This window comes from Peromyscus californicus, unplaced genomic scaffold (assembly GCF_007827085.1).
Source record: "Peromyscus californicus insignis strain IS unplaced genomic scaffold, ASM782708v3 Scaffold_23__1_contigs__length_62951481, whole genome shotgun sequence".
NCBI classification, from domain to species: domain Eukaryota; kingdom Metazoa; phylum Chordata; class Mammalia; order Rodentia; family Cricetidae; genus Peromyscus; species Peromyscus californicus.
Window position 1 is genome coordinate 61,493,819 of NW_026294534.1, and position 24,634 is coordinate 61,518,452.

A 24,634-nucleotide genomic window follows, 5' to 3' on the forward strand; every position below is an offset into this window, starting at 1 on the left:
CACTGGGGATTCTAGACGGGGCTCCACCCCTGAGCCACGCCCCCAGTCCCTCACTGGGGGATTCTAGGCAGGGGCTCCACCCCTGAGCCACGCCCCCAGCCCCTCACTGGGGATTCTAGGCGTGGCTCCACCCCTGAGCCACGCCCCCAGCCCCTCACTGGGGATTCTAGGCAGGGGCTCCACCCCTGAGCCACGCCCCCAGCCCTTCACTGGGGATTCTAGGCGGGGGGCTCCACCCCTGAGCCACGCCCCCAGCCCCTCACTGGGGATTCTAGGCGGGGCTCCACCCCTGAGCCACGCCCCCAGCCCCTCACTGGGAGATTCTAGGCGGGGCTCCACCCTGAGCCACGCCCCCAGGCCCTCACTGGGGGATTCTAGGCAGGGCTCCACCCTGAGCCACGCCCCCAGGCCCTCACTGGGGATTCTAGGCGGGGCTCCACCCCTGACCACGCCCCCAGCCCCTCACTGGGGATTCTAGGCAGGGCTCCACCCCTGAGCCACGCCCCCAGCCCCTCACTGGGGATTCTAGGCGGGGCTCCACCCCTGACCACGCCCCCAGCCCCTCACTGGGGATTCTAGGCGGGGCGCCACCCCTGAGCCACGCCCCCAGCCCCTCACTGGGGATTCTAGGCGGGGCTCCACCCTGAGCCACGCCCCCAGCCCCTCACTGGGGATTCTAGGCGGGGCTCCACCCTGAGCCACGCCCCCAGCCCCTCACTGGGGACCCTGGGGGGGGCTCCACCCCTGAGCCACGCCCCCAGCCCCTCACTGGGGGATTCTAGGCGGGGCTCCACCTTGAGCCACGCCCCCAGGCCCTCACTGGGGATTCTAGGCGGGGGGGGGGGGGGGGGGGGGGGGGGGGGCTCCACCCTGACCACGCCCCCAGCCCCTCACTGGGGATTCTAGGCGGGGCTCCACCTTGAGCCACGCCCCCAGCCCCTCACTGGGGATTCTAGGCGGGGCTCCACCCTGACCACGCCCCCAGCCCCTCACTGGGGATTCTAGGCGGGGCTCCACCCTGAGCCACGCCCCCAGCCCCTCACTGGGGATTCTAGGCGGGGCTCCACCCCTGAGCCACGCCCCCAGCCCCTCACTGGGGATTCTAGGCGGGGCTCCACCCTGACCACGCCCCCAGCCCCTCACCGCCCATATGAGTCGTACCTCCAGCTCTCATTGTAGTAGACATTTGGTTTCATCAGCCCCGGGGCAGGGCTGGGTTTGAATCCCACTTTCCTATTTCCTAATTTCGATAAAGCCTCCCTAGCCTGTTTCTGTGGCATTGAATGCATTTATCCTGCAGTGTAACTTCACTTACACCTAGTTCTAGAACCATCCATGCCTCTAAAAGGAGAGCTTTTCACCATTAGCCCGGTCCCCCTCCCGCCCATGGCAGCCCCTGGCCTGCTGCCCTGCTCTGTGGGTTTGAGTCCATGTTTTGCATCCTTGGGCTCACACATGATGTGGTCTTATTCTTTGTCTTCTGACACGCAGTGGCATGTTTTCAAGGTCAGTCCTTGTGGTGTGTTAGAGCCTCATCCCTTTTCAGGACTGAGCAATATTCCCACACCCCAGTCTGTTCCTAGTCACACATTGCTGCTGGAAACTGGGTTTTTTCTCTTTGCCCCTGTTTGCCTTGCTACCACGAATATGTGTTTGCATGTCTTCTCCCTCTCACTGGGGCCTGTCCCTGTGAATGGAGTGCTGGGTCATACTGTGGTTTTGTATTTTATATGTGGAGTTCTAAGCAAGTTGACTTTATTTTAAATAGAACAGAAACCTACTGGTGTGGTTAAAAAAAAAAAAAAGAGCAAGGACGTTTGAGCTGTGCGACGCAGTGGAGCAGGCCGCTGCAGAGGGGACGGTGTGGGGCGGTGTGCCCAGCAGTGGTGGAGCAGGCCGCTGCAGAGGGGACAGTACAGGATGGTCTGCCCAGGGCAGGCCTAGCAAAAGGTTGTGTAGACAGCTGGATGCAAAGATGTCACAGGCTAGGACCAAATACTTAAATCACCTTGGGAGCTCAAAGAAAGCTCAGGTGTGGGTAGGCTCGGGTGTGGGTAGGCTCAGGTGTGGGCGCTTTTGCTTGCCTCTGCCCAGTGTGGACGCTGGTTCCACCTTCCTCCTTTGAGCAGCCCAGGGCTGCTGGCTTGGGTGTGCTGTTGAGGGAAGGCAAATGAGATCCCACCCAGTCAGGTCCTGAGATCTGGAGCACACAGATGCCCAGGGCTTGTGGAAGTCTGAGTGTGAGGTTCCTATGGGGTGCTAGATGGGCCTGGGCGGGCCTGGGTCGCAGCCCCGCCCCTAACCCTGAGTTCTTACATAATGGCTAAGCATCCTGAAATGTGGAACATTCTAGTTATTTTGGGCCATGGTAATGAGGCCACCTCAACTTTGCTTTATCTCCCTGTGGCCCCATTGCCCCTCAGGGAAGCCCTGGGGAGCAGCAGGCCAGTTTTAGCCATGACCCCAGCAAGGTGGCATGGCAGCATGGGGACCACTTTCCAAAGCAGTGCTTTGTGTTGCCAGGATTGGAGACGGCCATCACTTCTCCACCTGCATCTGGGCGTGGTGGTGCACATCTTCATCCCAGCCTGTGGAGGCAGAAGCAGGAGTTTGAGACCAGCCTGGTCTGCCCGAGGTGGTCCAGCTTGAGGCAGCCCCTGCCCCATTGGTGGTTCATGCTGTTCTTTTGAGGTGGGATTTGAAGTTGAACTGCTAATGGGTGTGGCTCCCTGAGGCGCAGGGACACAAGGAACTGCAGCACAGAGCAGTGCAGTTGGCATTTGTTCTGCCTTCACTCAGTATAACACGTGTGCACACTCATACACATCCACGTGTGCGTGCTCTCACATGCAAGCACATGTTTCTACACATTCAGATGCACACACACACACACTCACACACACTCACACTCACATGCATGTGTTCAAATAGACTTGCAGTCCTCCTGAGGCTTTGGAAGCTAACCTGGGGACTGAGACCCACGGGACAAGTCCTTTAGCATGGGCCAGTGGCCTTGTTTGCCCTGGGCTGGCAGGGCTGCGTTCCTCTCCGTCTGCACTGTGGCACTGCCTGCCGCCCTCCATCTTTCTCATGTTCAAAGGTCCCCCTCTCTCCTCATCACACTCTGCTCATGCAGGTGAGGGTGCCAGAGTTTTGGTTTTTGTTTTGTTAGACAGGCTCTCACTGTGTAGACCAGACTGGCTGGGAACTCACAAAGATCCCCTGCCTCTGCCTGAGTGCTGAGATAAAAGGCGAGCGCCACCACACCTAACTGTGCCCACAGTTTTAACTCTTGTTTGTATTCTGTTTTTTTTCCCCCTTATTGTTTGTTTTGGAGACAGTCTCATGTAGCCCAGGCTGGCTTTGAACTTACCCTGTAGCCAAGAATATGAACTTAAACTCCAGGTCCTTTCCTCCACCTCCCAAGTACGGGGTGACAGATGTGCCACCTCTCCCAACTTGAACATACTATTTCTAGAACACACTGACCCACAGGCATGCTGCCAAGGCCCCAGCAGCCCTGGCTTCAGTCCTGGCCCCCCATACCACCCATCTCCTTCATGCACACATCCTCCCAGCCCAGCCTGATGATTCCCATGCAAACACGCACAGGGCCCTGGGTGCCAGAACTCCAGGGCACTGGACCTTGGAGGGTGCAATACAGCCTGTCTCTGGGTCCTGTGGGCAGTTTCGTGTCTTGGCTGGAACTCTGGAAGGTGAGACAGGCGTCTGTGAGGCATTTCCTACCAACTGACCATTTGTTTGGGATTGGAGCCTCACATTATGTGCCCCAGATTGTCAGAGAGGCTGGACATGTGTGTGCCTGCCCTGTCAGCACTCAGGAGGCCAAGGCATCTGAGCTGCATAGTGAGGCTCTGTTTCAAGAAGAAAAAGGTACGTGGTGGGAGCCAGGACATGGCTCTGTTGGCAGAGTGCTCACAGTGCAGGCGTGAGGACCTGGCTGTTGTCCATGGCACCAGGTCAGAGCCAAGCAAGATGGCACACGTGTGTGATCCCAGCACTGGGGAGGTGGGGACGACAGGGTCCCTGGAGCTTGCTGGCCAGCCCACTTAGTCTCAGTAGGGAATCTCAGGCCGGTGTGAGAGGCCCTGTCTCACAAAACAGGGTAGGAGGGTTAGCAAGATGGCTCCGCCAGGAAAGGACCTTGCCACCAAGACCGGCAGCCTGAATTTGGTCCCCAGGACCCACATGGAGAGAGCTGACTCCTCCATGCTTTCCTGTGGCCTCCACATGGTTCTTGGCACATGCACCCCATTAAACAAATAAATAAATGAAAAATAATGTATAAAAATGTGAGAATGGACAGAGGAAGATGTGTGACCCTGTGACACTGCCTCATGCTCAAAACTGACCCGGGGGATAAGTTACTACAAGAAACTACACATAATGTAGACCTGTGCCCACACTGTGCTAGCATGAGTCCACACATGTCCACAGAAAGGCTTGTTTGGGTCAGCAGCAGCTCTGTCCTTGGTCCCCTTGGCAGCAGGTTCTAGAGGCAAAGCCCATCAGGGAGGAGGCTCAGCCGTGAAGACGTGGCTGCCATTTTCCTGGACACAAACAAGTCTGTTGTCCCATCCCCAGCTGATGCCCAGCTGCCTCCTGCTCAGCCTGGCCATAGCTAGACCCTCCGTGTCCATCAACCTCCACAGAGACCTTTTAGAAAAGTCTGCATCTCCAGAGTGGCTGGCTGCCCACCCACTTCCTCTCAGCCACATCCTCTGACCCACCTCCTCTGTGTTCCTGAGTTTCGGGTGTGCCCAGGGGTGATGCAGGCCCCCTTGTGAGCCTGCAGTGGGTCTAGTTCCCAGGATGGCTTCCCGCGGACCCAGAGCACGTCCCATGTGCTGAGGCAGAGGGACAGGAAACTGAGACCTGAGGGTTGTGGCTACCACCAGGGACCCTTGGGTGGCAGGCAGTGTGGCTGTGGTATGAATCTTGACTGTTGCCACTTGGGGACAATTGTTACAGAAGGGCTGCAGGTGACCTGGGATGTGATACTGGTGTGGAGGTTCCAGGTCTACCAGAAGTTCATGTCTAACACGAGACAGTAATTTAGTAATTTTTGAAACAAGATCTCATGTAGCCCAAACTGACCTTGAACTCTTAATTCTCCTGCCTCCACCTCCTGAGTACTGGGGTGACAGGTGTGCCTTACCATGCCTGACTGCAGTTTTTCATTTTGGGGGGGGGGCGGGATACTAGCATGGGTACCCTAGAGCCCTACACTTGCTATTCTCTGAGGCAGAGAACTGTTTCAATCTTATCTGAAAGCTGATTCTTCCACAGCTCAGTTAGCAGCCATGCCTTGCAGTACAGAGACACCACAGTGTCCCTGAGGGTTTAAAATATCCACGGTCTCAGGCCCTAGAACCAAGTTGCTTCCCAAAGCAGCTACCTTGCCAGATACCATGACAAATGCCAGATCTCAGCACATGGGATATAGATTTAAGAGGGTTCCAGGCCAGCCTGGACTACATAAGACCCTGCCTCAAATGCGGGGTGTGTGTGGGGGGGGTGCAGCTCATTAAGTGAAGTGCTTGCCCCACAAACATGGGGACCTGAGTTTGATGCTTAGAACCAAGGAGACGAGCTGGTGCAGGCCAGTGAGGAGGCTGGCAGGTAAAGCCTGGCGACCTGAGTTTAGTCCCTGAGAACTGTGTGGGCAAGGGAACAACTGGTCCCTGCCAGTTATCCCCTGACCCCGTGTGCACCGAGGCATGCTCAGTGTGTGTGTATACATCAAGTAAACAAAAAGGAAAACATCCCCCAAAGAAAGCCTGGGTGTAGTGGTACGTGCTTGTAGTCCCAGGGCAGGGAAGCAGAGACCTGAGGCTCTCCAGGGTCACCAGCTGGCCAGCCTCACCTCCATGGCCATTCCAGGCCTGTGAGAAATGCTTTTCCCAAAATAAGGTGAATGTCTCTTGAGGAATTAAACTCAAGGTGACCTCTAACCTATACACCACACACACACACACATACAGAGAGAGAGAGAGAGAGAGAGAGAGAGAGAGAGAGAGAGAGAAACCAAAGCTGGGTGAAGCCTGTAGTTGGGGAGCCTCGGCTCCCTAGGTTTGGCGTGTTGCAGCTCCCTGGTCCACAGACTGGGGGATCCGCTATGTTTGGCCTTCAGGCCCTCGCCACCCCTGGTACTGTTGTGGTCTGGGCTCTAGCACCACGATCCCGGCCCCTCTGTGCTGGCCACCCATGGGAGCTGGCCTGGCTAGGCCAACGCCCCTCCCTCCAGGTGCCTCACCCTCTGCTCTGCTCTTGCTGCCCTCCCCTCTTCCTAGTGCGTCCCCCAGGGTCCCCGTGCCCTGTCCTCCTGTGACGGCCTCTTCCCTCGCTTGGTCTCCTCTCACTTAGCTCTGCGCTTGGCATGTGATCCCCTATAGCCATGATCGCCTGTCGTTCCCAAAGGCCACTTTGAGAGTCCTCTGCTGCCTGTGGCCCAGACTCCGGGTGCTGGCGGCCTCCCCGGCTGTGCTCTGAGCCTCTGCTGAGCCCCACATCAGAGGCTCAGTGTCACAGGAGTGTGGACTTGGGAGGGCAGGCCAGGACTTGCTGTGGCTTCCTTTGGCTCCGGCCATCCTGCCATCCCTTGGCTTCTGGCACATCCCTGTCCTCAAAAAAATGAGTCAAGGTCTCATTTTTCAGATCTTTAACGACTCTGCAGAGAATCTAGTTTTTTTTTTTTTTTTTGGTTTTTCGAGACAGGGTTTCTCTGTGTAGCTTTGCGCCTTTCCTGGAACTCGCTTTGGAGACCAGGCTGGCCTCGAACTCACAGAGATCCGCCTGGCTCTGCCTCCCGAGTGCTGGGATTAAAGGCGTGCGCCACCACCGCCCGGCCTGAGAATCTAGTTTTTAATGCAGCTGATTTTGTTGGCAGGGCACAGTTCTTGTGTAGTGCAGGCCACTCACCGTGGGCTGCCCAGACCTAAACCCTGTGTGACCCCCCTCCCACCGCAGGCCTCCTGCTGGCTCTCACAGTAGGTGGGTGTGACTCAAGCATGGTACCTAAACCCAGAAAGCTTCCATAGTTACCAGCCTGGCATGTCCCAGCCAAGCCACCTGGGGAGGAGGTGGCAGCTGGTCAGCCATACACCTCAAGGCTCCACCTGATCTTGGCAGGCCGGGGTGCTGCATCCTCAGACGTGAGGTGTGTGGATACTCCAGACAGGCCGGGGTGCTGCATCCTCAGACGTGAGGAGTGTGGGTACTCCAGACAGGCCGGGGTGCTGCATCCTCAGACGTGAGGAGTGTGGGTACTCCAGACAGGCCGGGGTGCTGCATCCTCAGACGTGAGGAGTGTGGGTATTCAGACTTCCCAATTTTTTGTTGTGTGAGAAAGCGTCTCACATAGCCCTGGCTGACCTCAGCTTCTGGCCCTTCTGCCTCCATCTCCTGACTTACAAGCTTGTTCCACCACACCTGGTTTATGTGGTGCTGGGAGTAGAACCCAGGACTTTGTGCATGCTTGGCAAGCTACCCGCCGAGATACAGCGCTCTATCCGCCGAGATACAGCGCTCTATCCACCGAGATACAGCGCTCTATCCACCGAGATACAGTGCTCTATCCCATTGACACCCCCATTGACCCATGAGACAGCCTGGCTTGTAACAGAGGCCCCTTTCTGACCTCAGTCAACCTGTGGCTTCTTGGTGCCTCAGTTTCCCCACTTGCAAACTGGGAACTCAGCAGTGTCTCTTCCTTTGTGAGGCCTCACTCAGGAATGGGCGCTGGGCCAGTGGGGAGGCCTGGGTACCCTGTGGAAGGGGGGCCACAGGACCAGCTGTGCTGCACAGACCCCAAGGGACCCGTCACAGCTCTGGGCCCAAGTGCCTGTGTCCGACCTCCACCACCGTCTGGAGAGACAGCCGGCGCCGCCCGCCACAGCCCCGCTCATTCCCGGGTCTGGAAATTTGGCAGCGGCTTCGGAGCCTGATTAAAGGCATTCCGAGGCTCCACCGTGCTGTGTACTGAGTCTGTGTTTACAGTGGGCTGGGGATGGGGAGGCTGGAGGCCCACCCGGGGCCAAGGTGACTCAGCCTGGAATCTCCACACACGCCCGTGTCCTCCTCCAGCCAGTCCCTCAACCTGGGCATCCTTCCCTCCTGTCGGCAGAAGGCTGTCGGTGTACCAGGTCAGCTCGGTGACCCAGCAGGACCCTGGCAGCATCACAGCAGGGGACAGACATGAACCCAAATGTACTGGGCATGGTGGCGCACACCTTTAATCCCAGCACTGGGGAGGCAGAGGCAGGCGGGTCTCTGTGAGTTCAAGGCCAGCCTGGTCTACAGAGCGAGATCCAGGACAGCCAGGGCTACATAGTGAGACCCTGTCTCAAAAATAAAATAATTTTAGAAAACATAAAAAGAGAGCCCAAATAAAGAGTTAGAACCTTTGGTTCCTTCAGAATCAGAAGTATGCACATCAGCTGGGTAGTGATGCTCCTGTCACTCCAGCCCTCAGAACCAGTCTGGGCTACATGAGACCCTGTCTCAGGGGATCCGAAACCTCTGCCCCGGGGGCTCCTCTATGTATGTGCACAAACCCACACCCACACATTTTTTAAAATTTTTAAAATAAAAATCATAAAAATTAAAGTTGATCATGGTGGTGCACCCTTGTAACCCCAGTGTTCAAGACTGCAGCTGGAGGATTGCTCTGAGTTTGAGATCCTGTCAGGGGCAGAGCACTTGCATAGTGAGCTTCTGGTCTTGGGTTCCACCCCCAGCACTGCAAAAACAAAGAGACCCAAAAAGGAACAAGTGCTGGGGAGGAGGTGAGGCTGGAAGCTTCGAGCTTGTGGGGGTGTGACACTCGCAGCTGTCGGGGAGACACCACAGCCCGTGAAGCCCAGAGCTGCCAGCAGCCCCACGCCCACCGCCCCCCAGGTGTGCACCGGGATTTGAAGGCCAGGGCTCCATTGCACACTTGCACACTGTGTTCACAGATTATTCCCAACCACCGAAAGATGGAAAAATATGCCGCGTGTCAATCATCTGAGGAATAAATAAACAGCGATGTGGTGTGCCCATCCAGGGGCATGCAGTGGGCCAGATGGATCTCAGACAGACGGCACATGACAGAAGCCAGACGTGAAAGGCCACATCTTGCATAGCTGTGGGGCTGAGAAATGTCCAGAACATCTTGAGAGATGGGAAACAGAGTTGGGGATACCAGGGTGGGGAGGGACTGGCCTCAGTGCAGGTGGGCTGAGACACAGTGCCCCCACCCAGGATCGGCCATCCCAGAGTCCCTCACACATTGTCCCCCAATTGCACCAGGCTGTCCCCTGCAGGTGTGGCACTCCCTCCCAGTCTTCCATCACTGCCACAGTTAAGCCTCTAGAGACCTAGATCCCTGGACTGTGCTAAGGTGAGGGTCTGTCAAGGAGTGTGGGGCATGTAAGAAAAATACATACTGGTACTTGGGGTCTGGGATACTTTCCTTTAGACCCTCAAGGGAGTAGAGCTTGTGGGAGGCTGGGGTGCAGCTCAGAGGTAGAGCGCTTGCCCAGCACATGTGGGGCTGAGCATGACAGGTTGGCCCCTGTCTTCAGTGCCGTGCTTGGGGTCTGGCTCCCATCCCAGCACAGAGGGGGGAGCTAGGGGCTGAGGTACTCCAAATTCTTGTTTCTGTAGCTTAGGGAGCACAGACCTTCTCTCCACCTTCTGACAGGACTCGGAGGGGAATTTGGGGGAGTGGGTTGGTGAAAGGTTACAGCTCTTGTCCCCATCTTCTTGCCCTGGAGTGCTCCCTTTCCACTGCTAGAGGTTTATTTGGAGCTAGCCAGTCCTCCGCCTGAGCGCATTGCCTGGGGGCTGGTTCTACTCCATCAGGGCTGGGGTGAGCTGGGATCTCTGTGGGGGACCATGATGGCACAACCGTCTACCCTTTAGAATCTGAGGACTTAGCTGCAGGGAGCAGATGGCTCCTCCTAGGGAGAGCTTGGAGCTGTGGGTGGTTGACTGGGCTGGGGCAGTGTGGGCAGGGGAGGCAGCAAGGTGTCCTGTGTGGTAGGGAGGAGCCCCAGGCTCTGTCGGTGCTGAGTGGCACTGTGTGGGTTCTGTTCCCGACATGGTGGCTGGTGCTCTCCGAGGCCCCCGCCCGGGGCCTCTGAACCTGTTCTTCCTTCCTGCTCTTTGGTAGCTCCTCGAGGCCTTTCCTGAGCTTGCTGGCTCCTGGGGTGCTTGCAGAATCCAGGGAAGCCAGCTCTCCCTCTTAGAGAACACTGGGACAGTGGCCCTCTTCCAGGGTCCCCGCCCTTGGCCTTCTGTAACTGTGCTACCAGGCTGCAGGGCCCACGTGTGGACCCTGGGCCTTTGTGTGCTCACTCTCGGCCTCCACTGGGGTGCTTGTTGCCTGAGCACTGGGAAGGCCATGGTTAGTCTCTGAGCCTCTTTCCTCATTTCTGCCATGAGTAGAGGGAAGCTGCCCTTCTGGTCCGTCCTGCAAGCATGTTTCTAGCTGCTTGTGGCATGTCCAAGCCCTGCTTCTCTTCCAGGCTCTGCTCCTGGTCACCGTGGAGGTGGCAGTATGTCAGAAGACAGAGCCTGGTAGAGGCGGTTCAGATGGCGAGCTAAGAGAGGAAGGACCCCGTGGAGTTCCGGCAGCGGCTGGTTCCCTCCCTGGTGGCCGTGCAAAGGCCCTGAGGCAGCTGGAACTGGCTTGTCTGGTAGAGGGGCTACGAGGTTGGGGAGAGCAGAGGGTCAGACAAGTGAGGGGGGAAACTGAGGCATACACAGAGCATGCATCCCTCCCCTTCTCCCCCTCCCTGCTCCTTTGCACCATAGTGCCTGCACAGAACAGAGCCCCAGCGTCAGGTGACCTGTTCCCCTTAATCTCCTTACAAGGCCAGCCTGTTGCCATGGTGACTACAGGCAGTCCTGTCCTGCCCAAGGCCGCTCCTTCTGAACAGTGAGGCTGGGAGGGGCTAGTGGTTGTGGGGGTTGCACAGGTCTTTCAGGGAAACTGCCAAGGTCCTTTCCCATCCCAGGAGGTGCCCATAGCGGCTCCACACAAGGTGTGGCTTTTCTATGATGCCCTGGCCAGCCCACCCCAGGAGAGACCAGCGGGGACCTCCATTGAGCCATCCACCTGGGGAGATGCTCCATCTGCAGTGGGAGGGATGTCAGCCCCTGGTTCCTGGAGGGGCCTGGACCCCAGTCTACAGGACAGCCCTCTCCTGCTTGGCCACCTCCTAGCTAGGCAGGCCCTGTCTTTCTCCCAGGCTTGACTTGTCCATCAGAGGAGTAGAGAGCTGTCCCGACAGTGTGTCTCCCCAACTCATGCTCTGGAGCCAGGGGCTGTGAAAATAAAGTCCGGAGGGGCCAGAGAGATGGCTCAGGAGTTAGGAGTGTGAGTGCTGTTCTTGCAGAGAACTAGAGTTCCTTCAGGCTCCAGGGGATCCAGTGTCCCCTTCTGACATCTGAACATGTGCACAAGTGAATGTAATTAAAAATAAAATACTCGTTTTTGGTTTTGTTAACAGGGTTTCTCTGGGCACCCTCGGTTGTTCTGGAACTCACTCTGTAGACCAGGCTGACCTCGAACTCAGAGATCCGCCTGCCTCTGCCTCCCGAGTGCTGGGATTAAAGGCGTGCGACACCACTACCCAGCTAAAATACGTGTGTGTGTGTGTGTGTGTGTGTGTGTGTGTGTGTGTGTGTGTGTGTGTGTGTGTTTATAGTAGTTAACAGGGTACTCCTAATTCAGTAATCTTTTTTTTTTTTAAGATTTATTTGTTTATTATGTATACAGTGTTCTGCTTGCATGTATCCCTTCAGGCCAGAAGGAGCCAGACCTCATTACAGATGGTTGTGAGCCACCATGTGGTTGCTGGGAATTGAACTCAGGACCTCTGAGCCATCTCTCCAGCCCAAAATACATGTTTTTAAAAAGAGTCTCGAGGTGAGCTCACCCTTAAGGTGAGAGTCAAATCCAAATCATTCCTTGGTATCTGTGGGGATGCCAGGGGCTCCATGGACACAGATATTCCAGGAGTACTCAGGTCACTGAGGTAGTGTTGAAGTCTCTGCTAATCTTTCTGGAAACTTCTCCACAGGAGTTGGAACACCTGACTCCACCAAGTTGTGGGAATTGCCACAGTGGCATTTAGGGAATCCTAAGAGTCTGTGGGAAAGATGCAGTGATCTTTTTGTCTGGGGCCTTTTGAATGTGAGACCCACAGATGCTGAGGGCTGTGCTGTGTGAGTGGAAGAGAGGCAGGCATGGCCTGAGGCTGGGACATAGAAGGCCACAGCATGCCACAGAAGGATGTGTAGATACTGGAGCTATGAGCCCAAGTCCCAGGCTGCCTAGAATGTGTAGGAGATGGATGAGGCAGGGGAAGGGAGGCAAGGGATGCCCATGGCTTTCAGCCACACAGCTTGTGGCAGGTGGACAGCTCTAGAATTCTAACATAGCCTTATCATGTTCGCCTGGGATTTGCCCTGGGGTGGAGGGGCTTAGGGAACACCCAGAGGTGCCCTATCTAGCTCTCACCCCTCCAGATGCCATGTCTGTGGAGACACGTCCAGCATGACTGCCGTGTGAGACAGGGTGCTCCTCTACCCGTCAACTGTGTGGGGCCAGCCTGTCCCCTTAATCTCAGAACCGCAGCAAAAGGTATCGTAAGGACACCTACCACCCTGACTCCCATGGTTAGGCACTGCTTGGAAGGGTCAGCATGAACAGAGACTGGCATTCTAGAAGGATCCCAGGCTGCAGCCAGCAGACAGGAAGTGAGACTCCACTTGCAGGCTCTGTTCACAGTCTGGTTCTGAATACAGCAGCCAGCAGTTCTCAGAAACTCACTGTGGCAGGTTCAAGATCCAGGAGAACAGACCAGCTCGTGGCCGAGGGTGGCCGGGCCACGCGGCTGCAGGCGGGGCTGTGACCAGGCCAGTGCCGAGGCCCTTTCTGCACTTTGGATGGTTCCCAGCGGAGAGTGGCACTTGGGCCTCCAACTGTGTCTTCTGTTTTTCCTGTGGTACACACACCTGTGATGTCAGCACTCAGAAGGCTCAAGCGAATGTGTGGGTGCCTGCCTACCCTCCATCAAGGTGGGCTCTCAGAATCTTGGGGAGGGCTGTTTGTAGACTTAGGCCCTGGGCCTGACCCACGGGACCTGAGTAGGAATGCTGTGGTGCGACCCCTGCCAGCAGCCGTGAGGGTGGGAAAGGGAGGCATCCGGCAGGCCTGAGCCCTGAGCTCTGCCCAGGGCAGTGGGAGTTACTGTATCTCCTGGGAGGTCCCTCAAGGACCAGTGTCCACATGCACCTGCTTGTCACGGTGACCAGCTTAGCCTGGGGTCAGGGACAAGTGGTCTAACTTTAGATTGGTGGGTCTCAGCCTTCCTAATGCCACAGCCCTTTAATACAGTGACCCTCAGCCATAAAAGTAGTGTGTTGCTACTTCATAACTGTAATTTTGCTGCTGTTACGAACTGTACTGTAAATACCTGACGCGCAGGATATCTGATATGTGACCCACAGGTTGAGAACCACTGATGTAGATGCAGTGTGGCTTCAGAGGGGCAGATGGACTGTCCTGTGTGGGCAGCCCCAGGGAGAGCGGCGGACTCATTCAGTCATTCTTCTGTTCATGTGTGCACCTTTCATTCCTCATTCTCATTCATTCATCCGTGTGCCCACTCACTCACTCACGGTCATTCATTCATGAACTCATTCATTCATTCACATGCTCATCATCCTTGTGTTTGTGGCTCATCAGCAGATACTAGGCTGGCATGGCTCTGTAGACAAGCTCTGTGTCCTCAGGAAGCAGTGTGGCCGGGATAGGGTGTGTGGTTTGGCTGTAGGAAAAGGCTACAGCAGCAGTTGAAGGGGGCTTACGGGCCACACGCTCTGTCATGACAGTGTACTAAAAAGACTCAGAACTCTCTGGAAGCTCTCTGACTTATAGTTGTAGCTTATTCTAGCCCAAGGACAGGATTTAAACCAGAAAGTACAGAGTGGACGGCCCAGGAGACATGGAGCAGGCCTTTCAGTTGTCTCATCCCCATAGCCCATGGGCATGGTCATCCTGCCTGCACCAGTGTGTGCCAGCACAGCTGTACTGCCAGAGCATCTGGGCTCTTCTTGGAGGTCAATCTTGCGGACTGAGTGGCCACGAGCATGGCTGACTTCAATGTCCAGCGTCTGGCTGGTGAGGCTGATGACAGGCAGTCTTGAAGCCCAGGTGCATGGTGATACTCCTTAGATGCTGTTTAGGGCGGTGGTGTTACACACCTTTAATCCCAGCACTCGGGAGGCAGAAGCAGCTAGATTTCTGTGAGTTCACGGCCAGCCTGGTCTACAGAGCGAGTTCCAGGACAGCCAAGGCTATACAGAGAAACTCTGTCTCAACCCCCCCCCCCCCAAAAAAAAAAACCCTGTCTGTCCGTCCATCCATCTATCTATCTGTTGTGTGTGAGAGCATGCCATGGCATACATGTGGTGGTCAGAGGCCAACTAGTGGAGTCGGCTCCTTCCTTCACCATGTGAATCGTGGGGATCAAATTCAGGTCGTTAGACTTGGTCAGACTTGGTGCTGAGCCGTCCGTACCTGCCAAGCCGTCTTGCTGGCATGGCCGCTCAGCCCCTCTCTTTTGCTTTTTAAAACAGGTCTTCTTAGCCAGTGGCTGATGGAAACTCAATCCACCTCCTGACTATATTTGAGTACTTGTCTTCAACATAAAAACCTAGCATCAAATCCTTCCAACAGAAGTGCATTCTGGGAATTCAGAGCTTGTGTGGCTAACTGTAGGGTGCACTCATTTGCATCCTTGTCTCACAGACGGAGACTCAATCATGAGTGTCGTTGTAGAACTAGATGAACAGCGGTTGATATCCAATCCTGATAGGACTCAGAGGGCGCGTCATCTGCGTTCTGCCATGACTCCTGGGTTTCGAGGTCTTTGCTGCATGACTGACCCGTTTGTGGTCATTCTCAAGCTCCTAGGTAGCTCAGCACAGTGCTGTCAGGCTGTGCTCTGAAGGGGAGCTGTGGGGGCTTCCCATTGCCAAGGACAAGCCTCAGCCTTCACCCGCTGTTCACATTCGCACTTCCAGGCTTTCCCCATGGAGTTTAAACCAACAAAGAAATGCCCCGCTGCTCTGTTGAGTCACCTTCAAGTTTTCTGCTTCAGATAACCGTGTTAGGGTCCCATGAAGTTGAGACTGTCTGTCCTGGCTGGTTTTAGTTAGCTGGACACAAGCTGGAGTCATCTGAGAGGCGGGAACTTCGGTTGATAAAATGCCTCCATAAGATTGGGCTGTAGGTAAGCCTATGGGGCATTTTCTTAATTAGTGATTGATGAGAGGTGCCGTCCCTGGGCTGGTGGTCCTGGGTTCTATATAAAGCAGCTGAGCGAGCCATGGGGAGCCAGCCAGTAAGCAGCACCCCTCCATGGCCTCTGCATCAGCTCCTGCCTGGAGGTGCCTGCCCTGTGTGAGTTCCCGTCCTGACTTCCATGATGAACAATGCTGTGGAAGTGTAAGCCAAATAAACCCTTTCCTCCCCAGCTTGCTTTTTGGTCATAATTTTTGATCTCCTGTCCTTCCAGCCTCCTGAGTGCTGGAATAACAGGTACGTATCCTATACCATGCCACAGTGGTACTCTGTCAGGGAGAATGTGCTGGAGGCCTCCAGGTCACCTGGGGACAAGGGACACAGGCTAGACCTCTGTTTCCTGTGCAGCTTGTGTGTGTGTGTGTGTGTGTGTGTGTGTGTGTGTGTGTGTGTGTGTGTGTGACTGCCCTAGGAGTGGTGAAGTCCCCACCACACCAGCCTAGATAGAGCAGCTGCTGCAAGGCCTGTGGGTGGACTCCGGCATCACAGGAGAGCAAGGCTTGTGAGGGTGGGTCGGGAGCCCTGAGTATCCTACAGGTCAGACCCAGTTCTGAGGTTCATCCCCAAATGCCAGGCTTCCTTTGTTCCCAGACATAGCTGTAAACACAGTGGTCCTGAAGTGGCTCTGTCCAGCCCTGGAGAAGCATCTGTGGACACACATGTACTGCGCAGTACCATTTCTGTCACCACAGGGGCGGGTTGAGCACAGACCCATCTGTGGGATTCATACTAGGAGGTGGGAAACTGAGGCTCAGACAGATGGGACCTAAGGAGTGTGACCCAGGAGATCTGGAGAGACACAGCCCTGGACAAGGTGGGCGATAGGAGCTACATTGGTGTCTCCCCAGGAAGTACACCTATTCTGGCTTGTTTCATATTTTTAATTAATCTTGCTTGTGTGGATGGAGGTCAGAGGACAACTTGTGGGAGTCCGCTCTCCCCGGGACTCGAGGATTGAACTCAAGTTGTCAGGCTTAGCAGCAGACACCTTTTCTTGCCTAGCCAGCTTGCCTGCCCCTTTCCATATTGCATAGCTGCTGGGAGGGACTCGGTGGGGAGCTGTGGGTGGGACCGGCTGGCATCCACCGAGAACACAGGGACCTCCCAGTACAGACCCAGCAGAGGCACCTAAGAACCAGGCCCGTTCATCCTCCTCTGGCCTCCACTGAGGCCCACAGGAAGCAGCTGTTTACCTGGGCGAGGTGCTTGGCCATTGGCGTGCAGCCGGTTGGAGTTCTGCTTCCCCTCCAATGGCCCAGGCCTCCCCAGGAAGCAAGGGCTGGCGTGGGAGAGGGGCGGGAAGTTGGGCCGCCAGTCGTTTTGTGGGAGAACTGAGAACTGGCCCCTGTTGTGTACACAGTGTGGGACCCTAGCAACCACAGGCCCAGCCAGAGCTAATGGTGCTTTCCTGTGTGCCTGGCCACTGCGTTCAGACACTGAGGACCCTGGTCACTGAGGAAGGTGGGCCATGCCCCCTCGGTTAAACATCTGCCACTGTCCCCTACAATCCCAGAGAACATCTTCCCACTCCTAAGCAGGGCTGGAGACCAGCAGCCATTCCACTCGGTGAGTGGTTGTGCTTGTCTCCTCAGGGCCCCGAGGAGCTGGGGGGCTTAGGCAGGATCCGCAGTGCTCAGACAGCCCCACGGTCCTGTGGGAATTGGAACACCTCAGTAACCAGTTTCCCACTGCTGAAAGAGGCTTCTCAAGGGCCAGCAGCATATTTATGGTTTCTGGCCAGGCTTCCCTAGGTCTCCCGGCAGAGTGAACCAGGCAGCCAGCTCCATAAGTTCGTGGTCAGGAGCTTCTGCAGGGTGCGCTGTCCCACTCGGCGGGCCATGCAGGGCAGGCTCTGCCCCTTCCAGAATCTTAGTCCCGCAACCCCACCGTGGATGTCTGGGTACTCTGTAGGGGCTCTCTTAGAACATGTCCCCTCCTGCATGGTGACAGCTGGTGGCCTTGCTTCTCCAGCTTCAACTGCAGAAGTCCCAGTACCTGCAGCTGGGCCCCAGCCGCGGCCAGTACTATGGCGGGTCCCTGCCCAACGTGAACCAGATTGGAAGTGGCAGCATGGATCTCTCCTTCCAGGTGAGCCCCCGTCCTCCTGGCGCTTCCTCTCCCTAGGTAACACTCCAAGTCTTCCTGTCTCAACTTTGTCCCATTCTGGGCCCCACGTCAGCCACATACTCCAGGGACAGCTGAGCGGCCCACAGGCTGAGCGCTTTTCCTCCCACTTCTCTTATATCCCAGGGCTTGGTGGAGGTGGGGCGGCCTAGCCAGGTTCCCTGAGCTCCACAGACTCCTGGAGGCAGCCCCCCCCCCCCACCCCCACACGGCTGCTCACAGCACTCAGCAGCCGCTGCACCTGCCAGCAGGCTTTGAGGCCTTGGGAAGAGCTCAGGGCCTTGGGGGCTTGGCTGCAGCCGCCTCACTGATCTGCAGTTCTCAGAAGGAAGCCCTGCCGCCTGACCCCACTTGTCTGCAGACAGTTCTTGGCAGAGTCGCACACCCCTCATGGCTCCCTCAGGCCACGGCTGCTGTCAGAATAATGTAGATAAGGGCTAGCGTCTTCTCCCCAGACCCCAGTCTTCAGAAGTGCAAGGAGGGGGTGCAGACAGGGCCCTCCAGGCAGCAAACACAGTGCTACCAAGGGTCTGAGAGCAACCAAGTCCCCAGGAGCTGGCAGGCTCCTCCCTTACCGCGTGGCAGTGAGGCTGCTGGGGTAGGCAGCCTGTGTCCTGAGGGACCTCACTCTGTGGAGTTCTGGGGCTAGGTGTACTGAAGTCACCACTCTCTGGGGCGGTGACCTCCGTTTATCTTCCCTCCAGGTCCTCCGCCCTCCACCCAGCCCCTTCACCTAACCCTGCATGGTCACCACCGCGGACTTCTCAGGCCGAGGGCACAAGGGGCCCTACTGGACCCACATTGGCCTGAGGCGCACATGCCCACTGGACAGTCCAGGGTGCTGATTCTTTGCATTTCCTTGCCCAGCACCAGTCTGTAAGACCTTGACCCATGCCAGGCGGCAGTGGTGCACACACACCTTTAATCCCAGCACTCGGGAGGCAGAGCCAGGCTGATCTCTGTGAATTCGAGGCCAGCCTGGTCTACAGAGCGAGATCCAGGACAGGCACCAAAACTGCATGGAGAAACCCTGTCTCAGAGAAAAAAAAAAAGACCTTGACCCATATGTGGGCATTGGGTGCCCCACAACTGTCCCTGTGGCTCTCAGGGAGGTGCCCCCTCCGTCCACCTACCCGAAGTGAATCTGCTCAGTGCCCCCATCTTGGGAAGTGTGTACGGGTGCCGCTCAAGTCTCCCAGGACTCTTGGGTCCTTCTTGGGCAGATGCCACATGCACATATCCTGGGTTCTGTTGCAGCAAAGTCCAAGCATGTGACCCAAGCTGCATGGTCCAAGCCCCAAAGCATGCACATGCCCAAGTGCTGGATCCCAAATGGGGCTGTAGAGCCAGGAGGGGCCTGGAGAAGTGGATGGGGATTGGAAGGCTGGGTGGGGTCTAGAGGGCTAGTGGCCTGTGGCCTGTGTGTCTTGGTTGCTAAAGGGGGCAGAGAGCTGGGAGGGGCCTGATGTGTGGGGGCATTCTTGGCCTAGAGAGATGGGCACCAGCTGCCTCAGTTTCCCCTCGGGGCTTGTAGATGTCTCAGAGAGATGACTGGCCCCTTCTTTCCCCAGGCACTGGTGGTGAGGTTCATGGCCATCTTTGGGGCTCACTGCCTTTCCATGGGGAAAGGTATAGAAAAGTCCCAAACCACCAAGGACTTTTTCTGAGTCACAAAGAGAGTTGGCAGTGGCTGCCCAGCCAGCCCTGAAGGCAGACACGGAGAAAGAAGTGGCCAGTCCGTTCCAGCCACACTGACAGGAAGCCTGTTTCAATATCAGAGTGGCTTTTGCTTTCTGCCTGGGGATAGAAGGGCCCAGGTAACCAGGCAGACATGGGGGCAAGACATGTCCTGGGCTGGCACAGGTATCTGAGTTCACCCTAACATGGTGACAGGCTTCTGGCAGCCTTGGGGACTCCGAGGCTTGCCTGGAGTCTTGTGCCAGCCCAGGTGTGGGTAAGCAGCCCCAGCCAGCCAGGCCACGGCCCCGGAAGGCGCCTGTACTTGGCTCCTAGTGGCGCCTGGCTGAGATGCTGGGGGTGGGAGCAGGAGAGGGGGTAGGAGAGAGGCCACTGCTCAATCCAGAGCAGTTCTGGGCTCTGCCTCGATCCTCTTGGGAGCAAGTGCTGGGCCAGGTGGGCCCGCAGCAGCTCTGGGCTTGAAGCCCTGGGGGCCTCTCTTGGCAGGCCCCTCCAGAGATGACGTAGTGGGGACAGGAGGCCGGCCAGGCCTGGAAGAAAGGGTGGAGGCCTGTCTGCACCTGGCCAGCTGGGGAGAGCTATCCTTGGCACCCAGGCGGAGCTCGTACCGCCCTGTCTGGCCCTAACATGCAGCCTGCACTGCATGCCTCCTGCCCTTCCTGGGACACCCGGCCAGCTTTTGCACCCTAGCCCATGGTTCAGCTGGAGCTTGGGCTGCCAGAGAAGTCTGTGGAGTGTGTCCATAGATCAGGGGTCCCCAAGGGTAGAGCTCGGGGAACCTCAGGCCTCAACCAGTAACCTGGGTTTGTGTCTTCCCTACCCTTTCTGAACTCCCTTTCCTGGCCCATCCTTCTCTCCAGACACCATTTCAGTCCTCAGGCCTGGACACGAGTCGGACTACACGACATCATGGGCTTGTGGACAGAGTGTATCGTGAGCGGGGTAGACTTGGCTCCCCGCACCGCCGACCCTTGTCAGTTGACAAGCATGGGCGACAGATATCCTTTTTGCAGAGGATGTGTGTGGGGATATGGAGGGAACAGGGAAACAGGTCCACACTGTTGCCTGTGGACGCCAAATCGGGGAAATCTGGGGGGCAGCCTGGAGAGAGCCAGTGTGCTGGAGTCAGAGGTGGGGTCAGTGGGACAAAGAAAAGAGTTAAGGAGAGTGACCCCAGACCGCAGCGGACAGGGCCGCAAGGAGTGATCAGGAGTGCGGCTTTCAAGGGCTGCAGGAAGTAGAGAGTCTTCTAGTGAGGCCACAGCCAGGCCCAGATGGACACAACAGTGACCCCACACACTGTCGGACTGTTGTTTGGAGGGTGGACACATGCCAGGGTCCTCCTCCTCACTTGGCTGCCTCGGTGAGATCCCCATCACAGAGTGGTTTTAGGTCACTCTCGGCCCCACCCCCAACTCTGCAAGATGGAGCTGTCTGCTCCCTGCTCCTTGCTTCTGAGCCTTTGGTGCTGGGAGCCGCCTCAATGGAAGAGGTCACTTGAATTTGGCTTCCCTGAGGCATCTGGGCCCCAGTGTGAGGCCCAGGCCTCCTCTTGGAATGATTTGGAGGGTGGTGCTGAGTTGTAGGTGAATGGGTCTGGCCCCCTGGGGAGCCCCTGCACCAGCAGCTGCTTCCAGCCAGACAGGAAACACCCCTTGCCCTCCTGGCCAGCTGTCTGCAGGCCAGCCACAAGCAGGGAGCCCAGGCCACTCCCAGCAGCTCCCAGCAGCCTGGCCCCACAGCCTGTGCATAGGCCTCCTGTGCTGTGGCCATGACATCGAGATTCCCTTAACCCGCGCACGCCGACAGCTGCCCCTACAGCACTGTGTACCTCTCGCCTCCTGCGGACACCAGCTGGCGGAGGTCAGTGCCAGGGCCACCTGCCTCTGGGAGGACACAGTAGATGTTTGTTACAGTTGTGTGGAGATGCAGGGCACAGTCACTGGAAAGTGACCAAGTGAGCCAGGTGCTTCTAAAGGGTTCCAGAAGTGAACTGTCTCTGAAATATGGAGAACATGACTTCAGGAGCCTCCCAAGCCTCGTTTCCTTCCCTGCTGTCCCTCTCCCCTCCTCCTTTCTTCCCTCTCTTTCTCTTTTTCCATATTTCTTTTTGTTTGTTGGTTTTTTTGAGACAGTGTCTCCCTGTGTAGCTCTGGCTGTTCTGGAACTCACTCTGTAGACCAGACTGGTCTCAAACTCGGAGATCTGCCTGCCTCCGCCTCCCCAAGTTGTGGGATTAAAGGAGTGAACCACCACAACCTGGTTCACATTTCTTATTTCTTTTTAGAATTGAATCTTCAGTGGTGTGTCTTGCCTGTTTCGTTTTGTTTTGTTCTCTTAATGAGACAGCCTCCCACTCTGTGGCCCAGACTGGCTGCAAATTACCGGGTTCAAGTGGTCCTTGCCCTCCTGTGCACTACCGAGCCTGGCATTCTGCTCCATGGAAGCGGCATTTCAGACACATTTCTCAACGGTCTTTGGTAACTGAGATGCAGATCTGTGGCTGCGCGTGAGGACCCTGCTTCTATCCCCAGCACCACAAAAAGGAAGCTGTGGGAAATGCTGCTTATCGGTATTTGCTGGATGTGGTGGTCCCACAGAAGGCAGAGGCAGGCAGAGCCCCAGGCCATTCAGGACTGCACATTGAGACCCTGTCTCAGAACTAGAGGCTGCAGAGACAGCTCAGCAGCTGAGCACACCGGCTGCTCTTCCACGGACTCGGATTTGGGTCCCAGCACCACACGCTGGCTCACAAGCACCTGTAACTACAGCTCCAGGGGATCTGACACCCTCTTCTGGCCTCAAAAGGAACTACATGCACGCACACATGCATATAAATAAAATAAATCTTGGGAAAAAACAATATAATAACTGCATGCAGTGTGAGCATCCAGTGCCCTGTCACCAGGAGGCGACGGACATCTGGGGAGTGTGAAGGTTCTGTGCCAACACTGCACGTTGTACCAGAGGGTGCCTGTTGGGTTTGAGTCACCCAGCCTCCGTGCCCTGTGGATTCCCAAGGAAGGACACGGTCTGTAGATAATGGTGATACTTAATAACATATTCTGCAGCTGCTCTTTCTTCCTCTGAGGCAGGATCTCATGGACTCAGGCCAACCCCAGACTTGCAGTGTAGCTGGGACTGACCTTTAACACCTGCCTCCAGCCTCAGCCACTGAAATGACAGGTCTTTGTCACCACACATGGTGTATGTGGTGCCAGGGATGAAACCCAAGGCCTCATGGGTACCAGGGGAACACTCGGCCACCGAATTATGGCCCAGGTCCTTTTCTGTTTTGTTTTGAGACAGATTCTCGCTGTGTAGCCCTGGCTGTCCTGGAACTCACTCTGTAGACCAGACTGGCCTGGAACTCACAGAGATCCTCCTGCCTCAGCCTCTGAGTGCTAGAATTAAAGGTGTGCGCTATCACACCTGGCTTGGCGGGGGAGAGATGTGTGCCATAGGTGGAGGTCAGAGGTCACCTTGTGCAGCTCTCCTCTACCACGTGGTCCAGGGCTGACACTTAGGACAGCAGACTCGGCAGCAAGCACTTCTGTCTTCCGTTCTCTTCTCGCTGGCCCAGTCTTTTCAAACATGGTTTCTCACTGTGCTCCTCAGGCAGGCCTACACTCCTGGGCTCAAGCAATCCTTCTGTTCTCACTGTTGCTGGGACCACGCGTAGGGATTACCATCCCTGGCTAACACTCAGTTAAAACAAACCAAGCTGGGACAGGGCCGTAGAGTGAGTGCTTGGTGCTCAGTTGGTAGAGTATTCACTTAGCATGCACAAAGTCTGGGTTCCATCCTCAGCTCCATGTAAAACTGCGCTGGAGAGACGGTTCCGTAGGTAAGAGCACAGAAGGTTCTTCCAGAGGGCCCAGGTCGATTCCCAGCACCTACATGGTGGTTCACAGCCATCTATAACTACAGTTTCTGGGGATCTGACACCCTCTTCTGTCCTCCATGGACACCAGGCACTCACGTGGTGCACAGGCATACATGCAGGCAGAACACCCATACACAAAAAATAAATAAATAAATCTTAAAAAATATCACAATTCTTGCTGGGTGGCGGTGGCACACACCTTTAATTCCAGCACTTGGGAGGCAGAGCCAGGCAGATCTCTGTGAGTTCGAGGCCAGCCTGGTCTACAGAGTGAGATCCAGGGCAGGCACTAAAACAACACAAAGAAACCCTATCTCAAAAAACAAAAACAAAAATGACAATTCTTTAGAAAGAAAAAAAAGGCATGGAAAGCTGAGTGGCAGGTTCTTTGGAAAACTGTGCCAAACACACGGCCCTGAGTTCACATCCTGTGACCCACATGGAGTCAGACACAGCAGCACACATCTGTAATCCTAGCACACAATGCAGTGAGATAGGGTGTGGGGCAGCCTGGCATGCTCATCTGTGAACAAGGAAAGACCCTGTGTCACAGAAGGCAGAAAAGGAGAGCTTCCACAAGACTGTCTTTTGACTTCCACATGCATGTCACACCATGTGCATGTTATCACAGCGCTCTGGAGGGAGAGACAGAACCATCAGAGGTTCCAGTTCCGCTATACAGTGAGTTGAGGCCAGCCTGGGCTACATGAGACCCTGTAGAAAAGTCTAGGCTATTTTCATTCCATTTTATCCATAATAAAATTGATCACAGAGAGGTCAGAGCACTAACCTGGGACCACACAGCTAGCGATGGAATGGCCCACACAGGCTGCCCATGGGCAGGTCCTGGACCCTTGTAGGAACTAAAGCTGTATCTAACTTGGATAGATCAAGGCTGAGCCTGAGTGTCACCATCTCTCTGTCCCCAGGACCAACTCTGACTCCGCCCTGCACCAGAGCACAATGACACCCACCCAGGCAGAATCCTTCACAGGCGGGTCCCAGGATGCACACCAGAAGAGAGGTATGTCAGGGACCCAGGCAACCCAGCCTCGGGTGGCCCCCATGTCCCGTGAGGTCACCAGACTGTGGTGGACTAATATTTAGAGAAAGAATCAGTAGAACAAATATTCTCAAGGAGTCTTGCCCAGGGACGGGGTGGTGGGGGGAGTGCTGGAGTTGGCATATGTTTTTGTAGGTAGAACCATCCCTGGGCGATAAACACTGGCTGTATTCTGGGCCAGTTGGCAAGCACATACAGAGAACGTCTATGAGCCCACACAGTAGTGGAGGATAGACTAGCTAGCTTCAGGTACCACTTGATCCAGGACCTCCAGCTCTACTGCCCAGAACCATCTTCACCCCTCCCTTGGGCCCAGCTAGGTAACCCTGTGTGAGAAAAGGGCCATCTCCTTCGCCGTTTGGGGCAAGCTCCTCCCCTGCTGCCATGCACACAGCCCTCTAGCTGAGCCTGTGGCCCCGGTCCTGGGCTCCCACGTGGCAGTTAGGCCCCGACACAACTCTTGTCTTGAAGAGATAGAAGT

The 24,634-nt window shown here is 56.1% G+C and overlaps 1 protein-coding gene across 3 annotated transcripts in view; it reads left to right on the forward strand.

Moving 5' to 3' along the window:
• The window catches only part of Crtc1 (CREB regulated transcription coactivator 1), a 60,260-nt gene that overhangs the window by 14,868 nt on the left and 20,758 nt on the right, over window positions 1-24,634 (forward strand). For 2 of the 3 annotated variants that reach the window (XM_052752648.1, XM_052752649.1), the window contains exons 2-5: window positions 17,354-17,470; window positions 20,065-20,202; window positions 21,006-21,067; window positions 24,020-24,114. In XM_052752648.1, the coding sequence (XP_052608608.1) occupies window positions 17,354-17,470; window positions 20,065-20,202; window positions 21,006-21,067; window positions 24,020-24,114 (412 nt within the window). The remainder of the gene's footprint in view (window positions 1-17,353; window positions 17,471-20,064; window positions 20,203-21,005; window positions 21,068-24,019; window positions 24,115-24,634) is intronic. The other variant, XM_052752651.1, reaches the window with a different exon arrangement.